We start from the raw sequence: 18669 nt of genomic DNA, 5'->3' as shown, positions 1-18669 counted from the left end.
TGCATCAACAACATGGGAAAATTACCTATCAGAAGATTTTTCTTAAAATTTTATTGTATATATTCATATTTCCCTGGAATTTTGATTGTTTACTTTAGGGGCAACCAGTTGCACATCTGCACTAAAAAAAAAAACCTTTATGTAATGTGGCCTCTCCCCTGTTATGTTGACTGTGAAGTTTGTATTAAATTTAAATGGAAAAGTCTTGAAATGGTGACCCAAGCTGTTAAAACCCTGTGCAAATTGTACAGTGATTAAATTCATAAAACTATTTCTAATATTTAATATGCTAAATCTGAAGTGTAAATGACCATAGTTTAAGTGAAGAACATGTTGGTACTTAAATCCTTCCAGAAGTGAAAGTACAGATTAAAGAACAGTAAATACTAGCAGTCTGTTTATTTGAAAGAACTACTAATGACCATCTGAAACCATGAAAAGCAAACAATGCTGCTTAATGTAAGGTGACCACAAATGGTTAATCCAGATATTTTCAAAGCCTTAACATACTGCCATGCACTTATTCCTATTAATGTTGATTTAGCACAGATTAAATATATACGAATAAAATGTTAAGGAATATCTTAAAAGCAGTGAAAAACACTTAAACTGGTTTCTATATTTGGTTCAGTGGACAGTTAAGGAATGAAGGCAAAGTAGCACACACCATTTCTTTTATTTAAATAACCAATTCACACAGGGCGATCTAATGTCGTTCTGTGTGTTTGGAGCCTCAGTCGCAAGAGAAAATCCTGGCTGAGATGTCATCCAGGATCCAGTCCACACCCACTAGCAGGTTCTCTCCCGTCACTGCACTGCAGCCAACGATGCTCCAGTGATGACTCTTGATCTCATCCAGGGCCAACGCCTGCACGCACATGAAATGATGCTCATGCACAACTGAAAATCCCCCCAGAACATTTCCTTTTTTTTTTGTTTTTGCATCTCACCTCTTGTATAGCTTCTTTCGTCAGCGCTCCAGGTAAATCCTGTTTATTGGCAAAAACCAGCAGCGTGGCTCCAGCCAGTCTCTGCACAAACAGGAAGAAAACGATGTAGAAACTGTCCGCGCACAAGTGTTAATGTTTATGGCGGCTGTTGGCGTGGTTCTCTGTACCTCCTCCAGCAGCAGTGAGTTCAGCTCCTGTCGACAGTCCTCCAGTCTGAGTCTGTCTGCACTGTCCACCACCCACACCAGCCCGTCTGTGCTCTCAAAGTAGTTCCTCCAGTACGAGCGCAGAGACTTCTGACCGCCTACATCCCAAATGTTCAGTTTATATCTGCAAGAGTCCAAACACAACCTACTAGTGACATCATGGATGATATTCCTGCTCTTCACCTTTTGTATAGTAAATGAGGATGTGTAGACGCTTGCTCATTCTATAATCTTTACAAAACTCCACATTTTTGGCACTCAATTAACAAACATTTCCACATTTGGTACAGTAATTACGTGCCTAAAAAACAACAGGATAAAGGATAAACCAAAAAAAAGTCAACAACAGTGGCAATGATAGTAATAGAATAGTAGCAACAGTAGTGTTTAACAAATAGTCATGCAGCGCAATAGATATGATACCCATTAAATAAAACAAAACTTATCACGAATGCATATATATATAGACAAACATATACACATGTCAGGGCTAATTGATTTTGGCTAAAAAACTAATATTTCGATTTTCAATTATTTTTTTCCCTCTCCAATGCATTTAAAAATGACTGCAGACATCAGACATATTGTCAAAAGTGCAACTTTATTGTTGTGATTGTCCTCAAGAGTTAAAATGCATAGAATAATCACAAAATAAAGATTTATTGTCAAAAGTGCAGCTCACATCACGCTACGGTAACTCAAATTTTTAAACTCAAACTTGTTTTTAGCTACAAATTCGATAAATCGATTTTGTTCCCAGCCCTAATACACGTATAAATAAAGTGAACAAAATGTACAAAACAAATACACAGAATTAAAATCAAACACACAACATACAAATATTTAAAATTAAAATAAGAAGAAAATGTATGTAATTTAAAATATATATCTGATCAAATAATTAATTGTAATTCAAGTATCACAGATGTAGCTGCATTAAATGTAGGAAATATAAACATCTGAATTTGTGTAGGAAATCTCCACACGTGTTTTCAACAGACAGGCTAACATGTTCGGGTGTGTATTGCAGTGTTTACCCTCGATGTTCCAGCGTTTGAATGTTGAAGCCCAAAGTGGGAGAAATGGTGCTCACGTCTTCCCCATTAAACTTTTTCACTATTGTAGTTTTCCCAGCGTTATCCAGGCCCCTGAACGCAGCACATCAAAGAAAAACCGACCACCACACGTGACACAGCACAAATGAACTACAAACACAGGTGGCACTTATTATATATTATTATTCCTGACAAATATTAGCGTTTTATCACATTAACATTGCTTTGAATCAGGCTAACACTGAGTTAAAAGGATACAAGATGAGCAGCCTAATCTCCCGCTCCTTCTGCTTCATCTGTTTCAGAATGGTAAGTAAACCCATCACGACACCGTCAGGCTCTGCTTTAGTATAAATAAATATCCACACTTGTAGTTGTCAACGTGTGTTTCTAAGATATCTAACGTCCATTAACTGCAATTAAAGGCAAAAGACGCATTCCATCTGAGGGGAAATACGTAATGCAGGAAGAAGCCACATTCCGAATTTCCGCAGTAAGAACAGCGCTGATTGGACACGATGAGTAAGACGACTGTTGATTGGCTGGTTACTAGCGTTGCTAATCAGTGATTGGCTGTAGCTCATTTAAAGGTGTGGCTAGTGCATGGCGTGGAAAGAACTCACAGCGCTTCCGTGTGGCCGACATGAGAGCGACATGGAAAATGCAGATAGGCCTAAAAATGTTCTTTTTCTAAGGCTGTAGATTTGTGTCTTTATTATTCAATAAAAAAATTAAAAAAAAATCACTTTAATAAAAAAACAACCTTTTCAATCAAAAATGTTTTACTCCACTCAAAAATAAATATTTTTAATCACAGAAAAAAAGGGTTAAAACAAAAATAGACGCTTTTTTTTTTCTTGAATTGAAAATATTCTTTTGATTGACATTTTTTTCTTTGATTGCCATTTTTTTTAAAACTTTTTTTTAAAAATTGAATAATAAGGACACAAATGTACTACACATAATATGACCCAAATACAAAAAAGATGACTTCAATCAAAAAATAAATAATTTTAATCAAAGAAAAAAAAAAATTCAATTAAGAAAAAAAAAAACTTTTGAAATGCAATTATTTGGGCCTCAAATTTTTTTTTTTTTGCATATGTAAACTTTTTTTCTTTGCTTGAAAATATTTCTTTTTTGATTAAAAAAAAAATGTTTTTGATTGAAAATGTGTTTTTTAAATTAAAGTTACTTTTTAAAGATTTAATAGTTAAGACACAAATCTACCTCCATACATCTGTGACACTTGAATTACAATTATTTGATCAGAAATAAAGATTATAGAACAAGCAAGGATCTACAAAATCAATTAATCAAAGAAAAAAAAGTCTTCAAGTGCAATTATTTTAACACTTTTTCTTTGCTTGAAAACATGTATTAAACTTTTTTTAATTGAATTTTTTTTTTTTTTTTCAGATTGAATAATAAAGACACAAATCTACCTCCATGTTTTTCGAGTAACATAAATACATACATACACTCAAATTGATAAAGAATTCAAAACCAACTAATGTTAACAATGCCAAAAAGGAATGAAAGAAAGGTGGAAAAAAGAGTTGCTAAAAAAAGTACTGCCTGCTAAAATGTTAATGATTTGGCAATGTTTCTTCTTCCTCAGTTGCATAAACCATCCTCCTCCTAAATTTCTTGGAATACACACAGTAGAACTTCCCTACATGTTTGGAAACATGTTTATTTATAAGGTCAGGAGTGCAAACAGGTTTCCTGCCCTGAGGCACGTTCACAGATAATCGGAAATGACTTATATTCACACATGTGTCTCACAGATATGTCAGCTACTATGCGTGATAACAGCGAAAACACTTCTAGAAATGCTTGAATTTTATTTTATTGACTTTTTTCTCTCCGGGTAAAAAAAAAAAAAAAATCAGTCCAATGTGAAAATAACTGACGGCCCCTGAAGGCAGCACAGCCCCCTTCTCTTTGACCTGAAATGAGCGCTTTAAAATAAAGAGAAAGTGAAAGAAGCTGAGCAGTGTTGCGTCATCAGCGCAGGATGGAGACTCGGTGTGTTGGTGTGGGTGTCCTGGGTCCTGCTGCAGACGGATAGTCCACATGAGACATGTCCCCTCTCTGTATGGAGACCGTGACAGAGTCTCCAGTGAACGGCGACCTGCACCATGGACCTGTGAGTAACACTCCATCTTCTTTCATTATTTACAAAAAAAAAAACATTCAAAATATAATATTTAATTTTTTTATGTGGTGCAATCTTTGTTGTTGTGAATGAAAGTGTGGTGATCACTAAATATGTGTATTCTTTTTTTTAAATTAGTTTTCATAGTTTTAAACTATTGCACATACAAAACATTAGAGAGCAGGGAGTGACCAAATAATATTAATAATAATACCAAATTTATTTGTACGTTCCCCATTTATGTACATTTAAATATGTGTATTCTTACCATTTATTCTTCATGCACTAGCGTGTGTGTGTATCTTGTTATAGTGAACAGGCTGAGGCATTTTAATCCAGCATTTAAATAGGATAATTGTATTTATATAACGTATTCTCTGATTATGTCTGCTGTCTTTGTGTTTTGCACAACACTATCGCTGTGTATTGTAATATATAGTTGTGTATGTTTAGCCAAATGAGCGTTGAGCTAAATCCGATGTATTTATAACTTTGGCTGTCCATTAGTACACACTGTCCCACTCAAATAAACAGGAAACCAGGAGTTTTCTCAGCATAAAAAGCTGACCGTGGATCAGTGGTAGAGTGGGTCGTCCAACAACCGAAGGGTTTGGGGTTTGAATCCCGCTCTAGCCAAATCATTCTCGTGGTTTTCTTTGGCAAGGCACTTTACCCACATTGCCTATTATGAATGTGGTGTGTGAGTGAGTCAGAGGCACCGATGGTGCACTATCAGCCTCGCCTCTGTCATTCAGTCCCAGGGCAGCTGTGGCTATAATAGTAGCTTACCACCACTGTGTGTGGAGTGAAAGAATAATGCTTGTCAATGAAAAGCACTATATAAAATCCAATGCATTATGATTGTTATTATAAACATTTGGTTTGATGTTGAACTGTGGTAATATGATGGATTTATGTCATCTAAGAGCAACATGTTATGATAGTATTAAACAATTTGTGGGTCTCGACTTATCATCACTTGGTCCAGAACTCAAATCAATTGAGTGCTGCAAATTTAGAGAAATATGCTGTGGATAGAGAAGACAATTTATTAAGAAAGAATAACTTGATTAAAGGGGGAATATTAAAAGAGGGGGAAAGGAACAGGGAAGAGGGAGTCAGGGTAGGACAATGGAAGGGGTGGGGAATAGTTGAGGAGGGATGTTAAGTTATTTAAAACTGTTCAAAATAGGACCGAAAAGACGATAATACTTGTTAATGAATGTTCCTACTTATGAACATTTAACTTTATCGGTCATTGTTATCCTTACAACTTTTTAAAGGTTTTACTTTTAATGTTCGTGAATCTCAAATTATCACTATTTCATATTTTTATTTTAGCACCCCCCCCCCCCCCCCCCCCCAAAATAAAATAAAAAAATCCTTAATGGCTAATTATTTAACAAAAGTTTGAAATATATTTTTCCATTCTATTTAATTTTGATAACTCACCAGTCCTTATTCTTGGGGGTGCTACTTTGGACAGCAGGTAATATTATTAACAGTACCAATCAGGATAACACGATGTTCTCCAAAATAGTTCAAAACTATTTTCATTTCATTAAGTATTACAATTAATACCAGTGAAATCACTCAAAAACTGCCATTTTTTTAATGATACCCAATTTTAATAAACACCATTATGTCATTATGTGGGTATCAATACATTTCATTAACACAGAAAAATAAAGAAATTATAATAAAAATAGTAGATTTTTTTTTTTTTTTTTTTTAAATTGAAAAATAAAATAATAATCCTAATAGATTTGCACAGCGTAAATCCAACAATACAAATCAATTCAGACTCATTAGATATTTACTTGAGCTGGAAACTTAATTCATTGCAGGTCTAATAAATAGGGATTTAATATTGTAATCCTTGATTCTATTCAACATTAAAGCTGCTTCAAACTGCTCAGTCTGGCTACTCTGCCAGTATGATGACAAAAAAAAAAAAACCCATTGCATTGACTGTGTGTGTGTTTGTTAAGCTGCATTAATTGTGTTTTACTTTGTGGATCAGTTCAGTGTGGAACACTTTGATGTTTGTTGGACTGCTTTAGTAATTACCGTAAGATGCCACATGCTGTTCTCTCATGACCTGGTGAAATAGTCCAGCATAACGCAACATCAGTGAACTGGTCATGCTCAATGGCCCCCACCTACACTAACGTCACACAATGTGTACCACTGTGTGCGTTTTTGTTGTTTGTCCACAGAAGAGACGAGACAAGAACAGAGACGCAGCGAGGAAGAGTCGCAGAAAGCAGACGGAGAGAGCAGATGAGCTGCACGAGGTCTCACACATTCACTTTGTCACCTGTGTGTGTGTGTGTGTGTGTGTGTGTGTGTGTGTGTGTGTGTGTGTGTGTGTGTGTGTGTGTGTGTGTGTGTGTGTGTGTGGCACAGGGCTGTTTCTTGTAAATACTCTGCCTTAGGAGAAGGGCTTACGCTCTGCACTGCTATTTCCTCTCACCCTCCCCAACCGCTCTCTCTCACACAAACACTGGCCTTCCTTATCTTGTGAGGACACACTGTTGTTACCACTCATAGTTAAGATAAGACAGCCATAGAAGTACACACCATTCCTCTGCCTTTATGGCTTTAGTTGGTAATGTCAGCTATTTTCAGCAGAGGTATTTTATTAGTGAGGAGGCAGGAGGCATAAAACTGTAGTAATTTGACAAACAAGCTATCAAAAAAATGCAGAAAGTTCCCGATATTTATGCTATCCCTTTTATACCGTTAATTTGTTACTTTTATCCCGATTTTGACCATTCAACCTTTAACATGTTCAGCTAATGGTGCGTTCACACCAAACGCGTTGAAAGCGGCAGGTTTACATTCACAATACATGGTGGACGCGCTACTAGGGAGCGTCGCAGGTCCCGCTGTGCATTTTTCCTTTCTGACACAGACATGATTTTATCTAAAAATTGAAGATAAATAACATACAACATATATATATCAATATTAGGGTTGGGGTCAATTATAATTTTAATCGCATATTTTATTTTAAATTACAATTATGGCCAGGAATTACATACGCGGTTCCTAGGACCAGCGGTGCTAGGAACCCTATTGTAATCGTAAGGATTTTTATTATTTATTATGTTTCCCCGGTAAAAGTGGTGCTGCAGGCTAAACCGTACAAGGTAGGGCGATGTCCTTTGGGGGTTGGGTCCAGACCACCCCGCGTACCTTGGACGCAAAAATTCACATATGTCCGCCAGCAGGTGGCGCTATAACAAAGGTCAACGCGTTTTGGCCAATAACTCCCACACCGTTTGTTGCAAATTTAAAACCTTCATATCCACAGATTCCTTGAATAGCACTGAATCACCTGGGCTAGGCCACGCCCATTTCCGCCTGAACTTTTCTCAGAGCAAAATCGCAAAAACTGGAAAACCTACTTTTTCGATCTCCTCCTTGTGGTTTTGTCCAATCAGTGTGAAACTTGGCACATAGAGTCTTCAGTTGAACATGATATACAGTTATCAAAATGAGTTTGTTCTGGTAAATTATGCGCAAACTATTCACGAGTAAAGTTTTCTAGCTAGCTATAAAAATGCGAACTGGCGCATATCTCGGTCAAAATAAATGCTAACATCACCAAATCTGAAGTCCTTAGTTGGCATGTGACTGTGAGGGTATGCGCCAAATTTGAAAAATGTAGGACACTAGGGGGCGCTACAAATAACGAATATACATATCTCTTAAATGGCAAGACCAATTTTTACCAGATTTGGTGGGTATGATCTTGGGTCCCTCCTGAGGTGAGATCTCAAATTTATTCGCGATTGGTCAAAGTGGGCGTGGCTTATTACATCATAACACATAAATAAACAAACATTTATTTCTGTTGAATTATTATGTTGAAGGCAGTGAAATTTACAGGGTAGATATAGAAGACCACACAGACCACCCATACCAAAAATTGTGCCACTAGGTGGCGCTATATTTGCAAAAGCATTTTGGCCTCTAACTTTCACAATTTAATTCACATCTTCAAAAAATTCATATTCACATGTTCCCTACATAGAGTCGCATCTTCTGACATAGGCCACGCCCACTCCCACAGCATATTGCTTCTTGTAAGTCACGACATATTAAAAACCTACTTTTTCAAATTCCTCTGGGGTTTTGTCCAATTAGCATGAAACTTGGCACGTAGAGTCTTCATTTGGACTTGATCTAAAGTTGATAAAATAATGTTGTTGGCTCAAAATATGCCTGAATAATTATTGAGTAAAGTTTTCTAGCTAGCTATAAAAATGATTAACTGTTGCATATCTCGGTCAAAATAAATGCTAACAACACCAAATCTGAGATCCTTGGTTGGCATGTGACTGTAAGGGTATCAGCAAAACTTTAATAAATTACGCCACTAGGGGGCGCTGCAATAATGGAATATTTGTATCTCTTAAATGGCAATACCAATTTTTACCACATTTGGTGGGTATGATCTTGGGTGCCTCCTGAGGTCTTATCTCAAATTTATTCGCGATTGGTCAAAGTGAGCATGGCTTATTACATCATAACACATAAACAAACAAACCCTTATTTCAGCTTAAGTAATATGTTGAGGGCTGTGAAATTTACAGGTTTACTATAGAAGAGCACACAGATCACCCATACCAAAAAATGCACCACTAGGTGGCGCTATAATGGGTGCAAACGCATTTTGGCTCGTCACTTTCACACTTTAAATAACATCTTCCAAAACTTCATATCCACCTGTTCACAGCAAATGGCACGTTGGCCTGTGTCCTGACGCTCGTCCCGAGCCCGTCATCCTTCGTGACGTACTTCCACGGGCTCCGCGAAACCTGGGGGTCGAGTCGCGCGGGAAGGCTTGGCCCCCTTTCATAACTGCTTGCAGTTGTAGTTATAATTGGAACTGTAATTGAAAATATCTGTTGCTGTTGTAATCGTAATTGAGTTCAGATAATTGACTTTTTAATCTTATTTGGTGTGAAAATTCTATAAAAACTACAATTTAATAAAAACGCAAAACTGGGGAATCATGATACAGTTCTATGTCTTACACATATGTCGTTAATAATTATTAAAATATGTTTCGTATCAACTTTTCCCACTACATTTCATTTCTTTTTGAGTATCATTTTATCTTTTTTAAATTGAAACTGAGGGGTATACAGCAAGAAAAAAGTCTCAGTCGCCCACACCAAAGACATTAATACCAAAATTTTCATTGATTAGGAAGCCTAACAAGGTTACCAATAGATGAGAAACAAATTGGATGATAGATAATATTTTTTAGAGTATATTACAGCTGATTTAAGACATGGGTCCAACTGACCCCTCATCATAAGAGATGCTATTTGTAATTGAAAAATATAATTGACTCCAAACCTGATATATGTATGTTTATATAGGGGGTCAATATTCCATCTATCATGTTCTAAATCTGTTAAACATGTTTTTATTTATTATGCATGTTTTATTATTGCAATGACACAAAAGGAAACATTCATTTAAATTAAAATCTTTATTAGAAGGGAAGATTTTATAAAAAGAGGACAGTGTTACACACCTGAATGGGGGGAAAGGAACAGGGGAGAGGAAGTTAGGATGGGTGGGACAATGAAAGAGTGGTTGATTGTGCATTCATCTTTAAACGTGTTATACTTGATATTAGGGATGTAACGATTAATCGTAAGGCAGTTAAAAATTGATTCATAGGTATCACGGTTGATATCGATTTTCTGAAAATTGAATCGCAGTACTTTTTCTATCTACAAGTTTGGCGGTGGGCAGAGTCTGCTAATACTTTCTTTCTGGCCGCCTTCTACTCTTAAATATGTTAATAAATGATTCATTACCCCTTTAGCACCAAAAGAATATCTGTAATATTACTTGAATATCTGTAAAAGTCACGTTTTTCTATTAGCTCTGTCTGCTAGCATAGCTTCTCTTCTTCACTGCAAGATATCTGCATGCCAACCGACCACTGTGTTACCAGCGCCCTCTGCTGGTCCAAACTAATATGACGTAAATCAGTGCAATCACGATTTTTTTTGTTAAGGCACAAAATACATTTTCAGTTGCACTTTTAAAAGAAAAAGAACTATTATGCAGTTTTGCATTGTTTATTATAGAACCAGAATTTAAATTAATAGGCTTCATTTTCATTTGTATTATTCCTTTATTTATTTCATTCAAGATTTATTTATAGTTAAATTGCATTGTTTTGAATAGTTTATCAAGGAATTCTTTTGACAATGAAAAATAAAAATAAAATAATACAGCATTTTCTAGTTTTTTTCCCAATAAAAAAATTTGTCTACAGTCCCATTTTGTAAAATAAATCGTGAGAGAATCGTATCGTTGAACCCAGTATCGCGAATCGAATCGTATCGGGAGTTGAGTGAATCGTTACATCCCTACTTGATATAGATGTTATACGTGTGTGTGTGTGTATGTATATATGTATATATATATATACTGTATATATATATATATATATATATATATATATAGATTGGGGCGTGTGCATTCATTAAAGTTTTTAGATGTATACTTGTAAAAAAAAAAATAGATTTAACTATTTATCTAGATTTATTTAGAAAAGATTTATTTATGGAAAAACTATTAAATATTCTATATATTTATTTATTTATTTTTCTATTTGTACGTGTATTTGTTTTGACATGTCTGGAACAAATTATAATTATAAAAAAAAAAAAAATCAAATTATTTTATGCTTATATGTTGCAATTTAATTTAATTTAATTTTGTTTTAATTAATTTTGCTCTGCCAGGTTTGTTTTTCATCGTATCACATTAGATCCTCACAGCACTTTTAATGCATATTAGAGTCATACAATAGTCTTTGACTGATGGCTTTAGGTTTTTAATACTTTATACTTTAATACTATTATATCAGTGTGAGTAGAAGACATATAATTTGTTCTTGAAGGTGACACATTATAAGAATGAAACCATAACCGTTGTTGACACGCTAGCTGTTGTAACCGGTTCGGTAAATTACTGGTTAGTGAAAGAAAGGTGTGTGTCTTCACAGTGCTACAACAGTTTGTCCCCACCAAGGGATTTGATTGAACGACAGACATTCCAAGAGTGCTGATATACAGCAACACAACAACAGCACTTGGACGTCTTACGGATCATATCACTCCACTGTACACCTGATCTAAATACTGTTAATTACTCTTACATCTTGGGCTACACGTCGCAGTACACTGATTTTATCATTGTAATTAGTCTCACATTTAAAAAACAAAAAAAAAAAATGGTAACATTTCAGTTCAATTCAGTAATGTTGTGTACACTATTAGAGTAATTTGCAAAAAAAATTACAAAAATGTCAAGATTTAGTAAATGTCAGAGTTCTCCAAAAGGCTTTAACAGTGTATAATCCATAAATCATTGACTCACTCTATGATGTAATAAAATGTTTACACGATTAAGGGAAAAATATTTTGCTTGTCCCACAATGTAATAATGAACCCAAAATGTAACAGCAGGGTTCCAGTGGACCCTTAAAAAGTCTTAAAAAGCATTAAATTCCTGAATTTAAAAATAAGGCCTTAATTGTCATTAAAATGTCTTAAATCAATGTTTTAATCAAGTTTTACATTTTAACACATAAGAAGTATGATTTTATGATTGTAATTAGTCTCACATTTAAAAAAAAAAAAATGGTAACATTTGTTTTTTTAAATGTATAAATAACATGGAAAAATGTAAATGTAACAAAAATTGCCTGTCCAACAAAAACAAAACAAAAAAAAAAAAATTTAATGGCTTTTATTTTTGGGATTTTGGTTTTTGTTTTATAGATTTCTGGCAATTTTTTATTTTTTTTGTTTTTTTGTCATCATGTGTTTTTGTCTGTTTTTTTTGTGTATTTTACTGTCATTTTGTGTATTTTTGTGTGTTTACTTTGGGGGGCCGCCAGTTGCACGTCTGCACTAGACACTAGTAAAATGACCCTAACCCTATGTAATTGATGTGGAATTATATTTATTGTGAAGTTGGTGATAAATTTGGTTTCTAGTGGGAATAAAAAAAGTCTTAAAAAGTCTTGAATTTAATTTGACTAAAGCTGTAGGATGAAGTTTTATCACTGCAATAAACAAATGTTAGACACTCCATTTGTGGGACGTGTTTTGGCAGTTCCTGTCTGGATTAACCGCTTTATTTCTGCACTGATCAGCACAGAACTAGATTCTCATACCTTCTCCTCAAAAGCCCATACATTTCACGCTGATCTTGCATTGTTGAAATATTTCAGTTCTCCTTTGGGTTTCTCAGAGATGTCCAGAAAAAAAAAAAAAAGAGGTAGTAGTAGGCTTAAAAAATTAAGTAAAAGGCTAAAACTCGCTGCAAATTGCCGGTGATGCACGGCAATGACGCGCGGTACCTAGGGGGGTCGGGGGGCATGTCCCCCCACCAGAAAACTTTGCAAAAATGATGCTATATTGTGGCTTTTGGTGCATTATATTAGTGTAATTGTGGCTTTTCTTCTGTCTATTTTGTAGCACTTTTCTTAGCATGATGTCCTGTATTTTCTCACTTATTTTTTTGCATGATGCATTTCCAAGTTAAAATCCGGTATACGTGATAATGATGACAAAGAATTGAGCATCATTATCATTTAAATGTACCAACTTATCTGTAGAATGCTGTCTGCCACTGTAACATGTCTGCATGATTAACATCATTTTTGTGTGGTTTGCTTGTTGTTGGTTTTGGTAATATATTTAGTTGTATCAATGTACATTAATATTCATAATCTATCTAACACAAGCAAATTACAATTCATAATATATCTTACATATACCCTTACATTTGTGATTGTTGTTAACCCTGTACCCTTGACGCAGGACTTTTAATTCATGATAATGTTGATCATGAATGTAAAAAAAAAAAAAAAAAAAAAAAAATACATATTCAATTCCATAGAGAAGAATTAAAAATCCCTTCAAAATCAACTTTTTTCAAATTTGGTCTGTGAATTATTCTTACCAGCGACTCTTTTCTTTGTTGAATTTTTTTAAAGATCATGTTTATTTAATTCAGTTCAATTCAGTAATGTTGTGTACACTATTAGAGTAATTTGCAAAAAAAATTACAAAAATGTCAAGATTTAGTAAATGTCAGAGTTCTCCAAAAGGCTTTAACAGTGTATAATTCATAAATCATTGACTCACTCTATGATGTAATAAAATGTTTACACGATTAAGGGAAAAATATTTTGCTTGTCCCACAATGTAATAATGAACCCAAAATGTAACATCAGGGTTCCAGTGGACCCTTAAAAAGTCTTAAAAAGCATTAAATTCCTGAATTTAAAAATAAGGCCTTCATTGTCATTAAAATGTCTTAAATCAATGTTTTAATGAAGTTTTACATTTTAACACATAAGAAGTATGATTTTATGATTGTAATTAGTCTCACATTAAAAAAAAAAAAAAAAAATGGTAACATTTGTTTTTTTAAATGTATAAATAACATGGAAAAATGTAAATTTAACAAAAATTGCCTGTCCAACTAAACTTTTTCTTGATGGTTTTAATGTGGTGGTGGTGGTTTAATAACATTAAAGTGGGGAACCATGTTATAGTTTTTTGTACAGTTCTACACATATGTAGGTAACAATTATTAACGTATGTTACATATCAAGCTTTCCCACGTTTTATTATTTGAAAAAATAAAAATTGAGGGGTATACTGACACATAAAAGGCTCAGACACCCACACCAAAAATATTAAAACCTATATTTTCATTGATTAGGAAGCCTAACAAGGTAACCAATAGATAGGAAAGAAATTAGATCATAGATATTTGTTTTTAGCTGATTTAGAACCCGTTATCATTTGAGATGCTAACAGAAAGCTAACACAAGAGGAAGGTTAACTTTAATTAGGTTGTTTATTTCAGGCTCAGTAATTGTGATTAATTGTAATTAAACTTCAGTAATTGAGAACGTAATTGAAATAGACTGTCTGAGGATAAAAAATAATTGTAATTCAATTGTGATTGGAAAAATGCTAGTCACTGTAATTGTAATTGAACATGGGTAATTGAAATCATACTTGTAACTGAAAAATGTAATTGACCCCAAGCCTGTTTGACCGTTAAATCTCCACTGATGTTAATCTTGAATCTCGCTCATTTTTTTCGATCTATGTTTATTTACATTTTTCTGCCTCCTCTTTATTTTAGGAACTCCAAACCTTGGAGCGATCCAACTCCACACTTCAGAATGAGATCGCTGAGCTGAAAAGAGAAATGGAGAAATACGAGAGGATTTTGAAGGATCACGAGCCGAACTGTTGCCTTCGAGGGTCCACATCCAGCGACGGGGCCTTCCCTTCAGCTATCTACTCCACAGCTCCTCACTCCATATTCACAGATCAACGTCTGGTTTCTGCTTCTACTACATCTGCTCACTTCCAATCTGAGTCAAACCAAACCCCGTCACAGTCAACCGATGACGCTTTCCTTTTCGGGGACACGTCTTTGACAAGTCTGCATTCACTGACGCAAAACACAGCCGCAGCATCACAAGTTTGTCCCAAGAACCATCCGAGTCAAACTCCCCATGCTTCCCTCCCACCAGTGCTTTTTCTCAGCCCCGTTCCACAGCCGCCGACTTGTTCTCCTCCCACAAGCCCTGAGCTGAGCATGGTTCCGCTATTTGCCCAAAAACCAAACCAAGAAGTGATGCCCAGTCCTGCTGCTCTGCTCCCCCAGACCACTCCCTCAGATGAAGCCCTATTTCCATTCTCTCAACTGGTGCTGCTACAGGATGATTGTGCTGACGACCCCATCTTGTCTGAGGCCTTAGACCTTGATGAAATCAATTGTTGGATCTCAAATCAGACCGGCTAATGTCGTGTGCTCTCAAAGCGAGAGGAACTCGCTTTGGTTCACATGTTTGTTGGACTCGTACGTAGGGTTGCCAGTGCCACCCGTCCCTTAAAATACAGAATCGTTCCTTATTTGCCCATTAAATGGTGCGTCCCGTACTGAGCCAAAACAGAACGCTGTTTGTTCCGTATTTGCATAAATGACCAGAACTTCAAGTGATTTCTGTTTGGTCAGAATAGATGAAGTTAGAGTTTTGCTATTTTTGATGAATAAAGTATTATTTCTCTTCTAATCGTGGCACAAAGGTTTAGTTTGAAATGTATGATGTTGAAAAGTTTAATAGAACATGATGTAAGTTTAGGGTTTGTTGGTCGTTGGATTGTCATCTTTTACCATGATTTTATTATTCAAGTAATAGCTGAGATTCTATCAAAAATACACCATTCAGATATCAAAATGTTCTGCTCCTCAGTGTGACGGTGATATGTAATTTTTGAAACGCTAACTCTTACTTTTAATGTCATTTAATGTTTTAGGCAAATTAAGCTGCTTTTGCAAGCCTCAGAATGCTCGATTAGGTCATTAACTTTTAGGAAAACTGACAATAACCGCATACTGCCAAAGGAGTTGGCAATCCTTGCGCGTTCCCACTTGCATTGTTGCGGCAACATTGTTATTGGATTGGATCATTATTCTTTCTTTCTTTTTGTCCCAGTGTTTGAACCAACTCACCTACTTTTCACCCACTGAACCGTTATGTAGAGTCTCAAAAATTCAAACAAAATTCAATCGTGGGCTTCTCTAATTTCTGGCTATTTCCAAAAATTTCAAAAATTTGACGCACCAGCCAAAAAGGCATTACGAGATAGGAATTGGCAAAAAAAAAATGTCATCGTAGAATCATGAAAATTGACACAGAAGTAGACCATGACAGGGCAAGTAAAAAATATTAAAACCACGCCAAATCTTGAATTGAAAATTGAAAATTGCTATTTTCGCTCGCGTTGTATTTTAACGCATTTCTCCGAGGGCGTTTTACTGACGGGGTTCAAACTCGCTGGAGATCATCAAGAGAAGTGGGACACCGAAAGCTATCCATGGATTTTTGATCACTGTTACGGTGTTTGCAGGGCGGAGCTGTGAATTTCGGGCAAAAATGACAAAATATTCAATTTTTGGAAAATGCCCCCATTTCCACATACAAACTCCGATTTGCGTCAAATGTGACTCAGTTGTTAAACTCCCAGACCTAAACCAGCTCAAGGCGCAAAAACGGACATTGACACGTTAGCGCCCCCTACAGAGTGAAGATAATTTAATATGGTGCAAAAGTATTTTAACACACTCCTCCTAGGGCGTTTCACTGACGGGCTCAAAATCCTTGGAGATCATCTCGAGAAGTGGGACATCAAAAGTTATCTATAGATTTTTGATGACTTGCAATTTGGCCAAAACCTTTTGAAATTTAATTTCCTTTTAAAATTCTCCCATTTGCACATACAAACTTTGATTTGCGTCAAATGTGACTCAGTTGTTAAACTCTCGACTCCTACAGAGCAAAGACAATTTAATATGGGGGGTGAAAAAAAAAAATCTAAAATGTTTGGAATTTATCACAAACTTCTGTTTTGGCCTCTCGATCAAAAAAGTCAATGAGACGCATGCTTTATTTTTTATTGTGTTATTTGGTATCGAGATACTCTCCATTTTGTGTTCATAGAAAATTGGCCAAATCTTGAAAATCGTCAGCTCAAACTTTAACACACTCCTCCTGGAGCTACTATTACTACTACTATTACCATTACTATTGCTATTACTAGGCACTTATTGACACTTTTCTACCAAAGGGCAAACCTTAGACAGAGTTTGGTTTTGTGCCTACAGCGATCTCCTTTTTAAATGAGTTGGGCAGTAGTTAGAATATCTCTATTTATCCCTGCACGAAAGCACTTTCAGTTACAGTTGTGAAGTTTTTAAAGTGTTCTTCTTGTGTTTGAGCTGTCTAACGTGTTCATGTTGCATTGCTGTACCTCAGTGTCTACAAAACAATTTAAAACAAACCTAAACTAACTAATCCCAATGGATGTTTGATGATCTAAGTCCATTTGACTCCTTCAACAGATTCCTTATTAAAATTCAGATCTTTGTCCAGATTTATAAAGTTCCCATTTGGTCCTGTTGAACATATTCATGAAGAAAGAAAAATGTACATATTTACAGTTAAGAGTGAAATTTGTTGGATACTAATATAATACTGTTTGCATCCTCAGGGTGTCACTCCTCCACTGTTTTTTCCTCCATCTGACAGAAATAAACATAGAAATGTAAACACGTCAAATGTGAAGTGTTTTGTTTGATTTAAATCCACAGGGGATTTTTATTTATTTATTTATTTTTTAAAAAAGATTAGGAAGGGGGGAAAAAAGCAAGTAAGATTAGCAAAGAATATTCCATCTTTCAAAATATCATAAATGCTGTTATTTATTGAACCGTTTAAAGATGATTTCTATGATGATTGTAATTAGTACAATTGGCTCCTCCCACTTCCTCCTCCCTGCTGCCAGGTGAAATCAATAAGGGTCTCACAGCCAATGCATAGTGGACGTAGCTTAACTTAAGATCATTTCACAGGTTAGTGTCACACTTTTATTTTATTTTTAATATGTTGTTTATACAGTAATGCTGATCCTTTTCCCTCTTAGTTCTAGGTGGATTTTAGTTGTGTTCATATAGTCACTCATTTTATTTCATTGTTTTGGAGTGTAGTTGGTCGGCTATGGTGTGATGCATTTAATTGTTGTCTGGTCATTTCGTTATTATCATTATTATTATTATTATTATTATTATTATTATTATTGTAGTTTCACAATATCTGTTTATCATTTTAACCCCCCCCCCCAAAAAAAAAAAAAAAAAAAAAAAAAAAAAAAATTTACTCATTAACTGTTGAGTGTAGAAATGGAACGGATCACTCCGGGGGGGCAAAATAGATAGACACCAAAAACAGGTTTTGTGTAGCTTTGAACATCTAAGTAAGAAGACTTGCAGTCACAGAACTGCTTTCAAACTAACCACATTTATTGTCATCGAACCCATAAACAAGTAAAAACAAATAGAGTATATAGTAGTATAGTGTATACCAGTGGTTCTCAAACTTTTTGGGCTCAAGTACCCCATTTCTGAATCCAAGTACCCCCTTATGTCCAACTACCACATTTAGCTCAGAATACAATGAAAAAAGAACTATAGATCATAATGATGGAATGAATGAGTGATAACACACGTCTCATTTTGTAAATAAGTGGAAAGAAGCAGGATTTAGTGCCTCATGAATAGAATTATTTCTATAGTTTTTATCATTTATGGTCATTTCCCTCCTTATGTAGGACCAGGAGAATTATCATTGTTTTTTTCAGTTATTTTTCCAATCATGA

The 18669-nt window shown here is 35.2% G+C and overlaps 2 protein-coding genes across 3 annotated transcripts; one reads left to right on the top strand and one right to left on the bottom strand.

The window, feature by feature from the left end:
• Window positions 1-657: 657 nt before the first annotated feature.
• On the bottom strand, window positions 658-2711 carry arl2 (ADP-ribosylation factor-like 2). The gene is made up of 5 exons (XM_028473874.1): window positions 2470-2711; window positions 2194-2304; window positions 1118-1280; window positions 951-1031; window positions 658-868 (listed from the first exon to the last, which is right to left on the bottom strand). The coding sequence occupies exons 1-5, from the start codon at window positions 2532-2534 to the stop codon at window positions 734-736; spliced, it is 555 nt and encodes a 184-aa protein (XP_028329675.1). The 5' UTR covers window positions 2535-2711; the 3' UTR covers window positions 658-733.
• Window positions 2712-4223: 1512 nt separating this feature from the next.
• batf2 (basic leucine zipper ATF-like transcription factor 2) lies at window positions 4224-16796 on the top strand. 2 transcript variants are annotated; one of them, XM_028473870.1, is made up of 3 exons: window positions 4224-4363; window positions 6595-6669; window positions 14588-16796. In XM_028473870.1, exons 1-3 carry the CDS (start codon window positions 4298-4300, stop codon window positions 15254-15256), a joined length of 810 nt encoding a protein of 269 aa, XP_028329671.1. In that variant the 5' UTR covers window positions 4224-4297; the 3' UTR covers window positions 15257-16796. The 2 variants fall into 2 exon arrangements, with proteins under 2 accessions (XP_028329671.1, XP_028329670.1); XM_028473869.1 differs by having other exon boundaries at window positions 6592-6669.
• Window positions 16797-18669: the final 1873 nt, after the last annotated feature.

Source organism: Gouania willdenowi, chromosome 18 (assembly GCF_900634775.1).
Source record: "Gouania willdenowi chromosome 18, fGouWil2.1, whole genome shotgun sequence".
In the NCBI taxonomy this organism is placed as follows: domain Eukaryota; kingdom Metazoa; phylum Chordata; class Actinopteri; order Blenniiformes; family Gobiesocidae; genus Gouania; species Gouania willdenowi.
This window is presented reverse-complemented; position numbering and strand designations above follow the sequence as displayed.

Bases quoted from the DNA above. Each gene is read 5' to 3' on its own strand.
- arl2 (XM_028473874.1), bottom strand. From the start codon at position 2,534: ATGGGTTTACTTACCATTCTGAAACAGATGAAGCAGAAGGAGCGGGAG. The intron at 2,305-2,469 runs GTATCCTTTTAA...TGCTGCGTTCAG, and splicing joins GAGATTAGGCTGCTCATCTT to GGGCCTGGATAACGCTGGGA. The intron at 869-950 runs GTGAGATGCAAA...ATGTGCGTGCAG, and splicing joins CGAAAGAAGCTATACAAGAG to GCGTTGGCCCTGGATGAGAT.
- batf2 (XM_028473869.1), top strand. From the start codon at position 4,298: ATGTCCCCTCTCTGTATGGAGACCGTGACAGAGTCTCCAGTGAACGGC. The intron at 4,364-6,591 runs GTGAGTAACACT...GTTTGTCCACAG, and splicing joins GCGACCTGCACCATGGACCT to AAGAGACGAGACAAGAACAG. The intron at 6,670-14,587 runs GTCTCACACATT...TCTTTATTTTAG, and splicing joins GAGCAGATGAGCTGCACGAG to GAACTCCAAACCTTGGAGCG.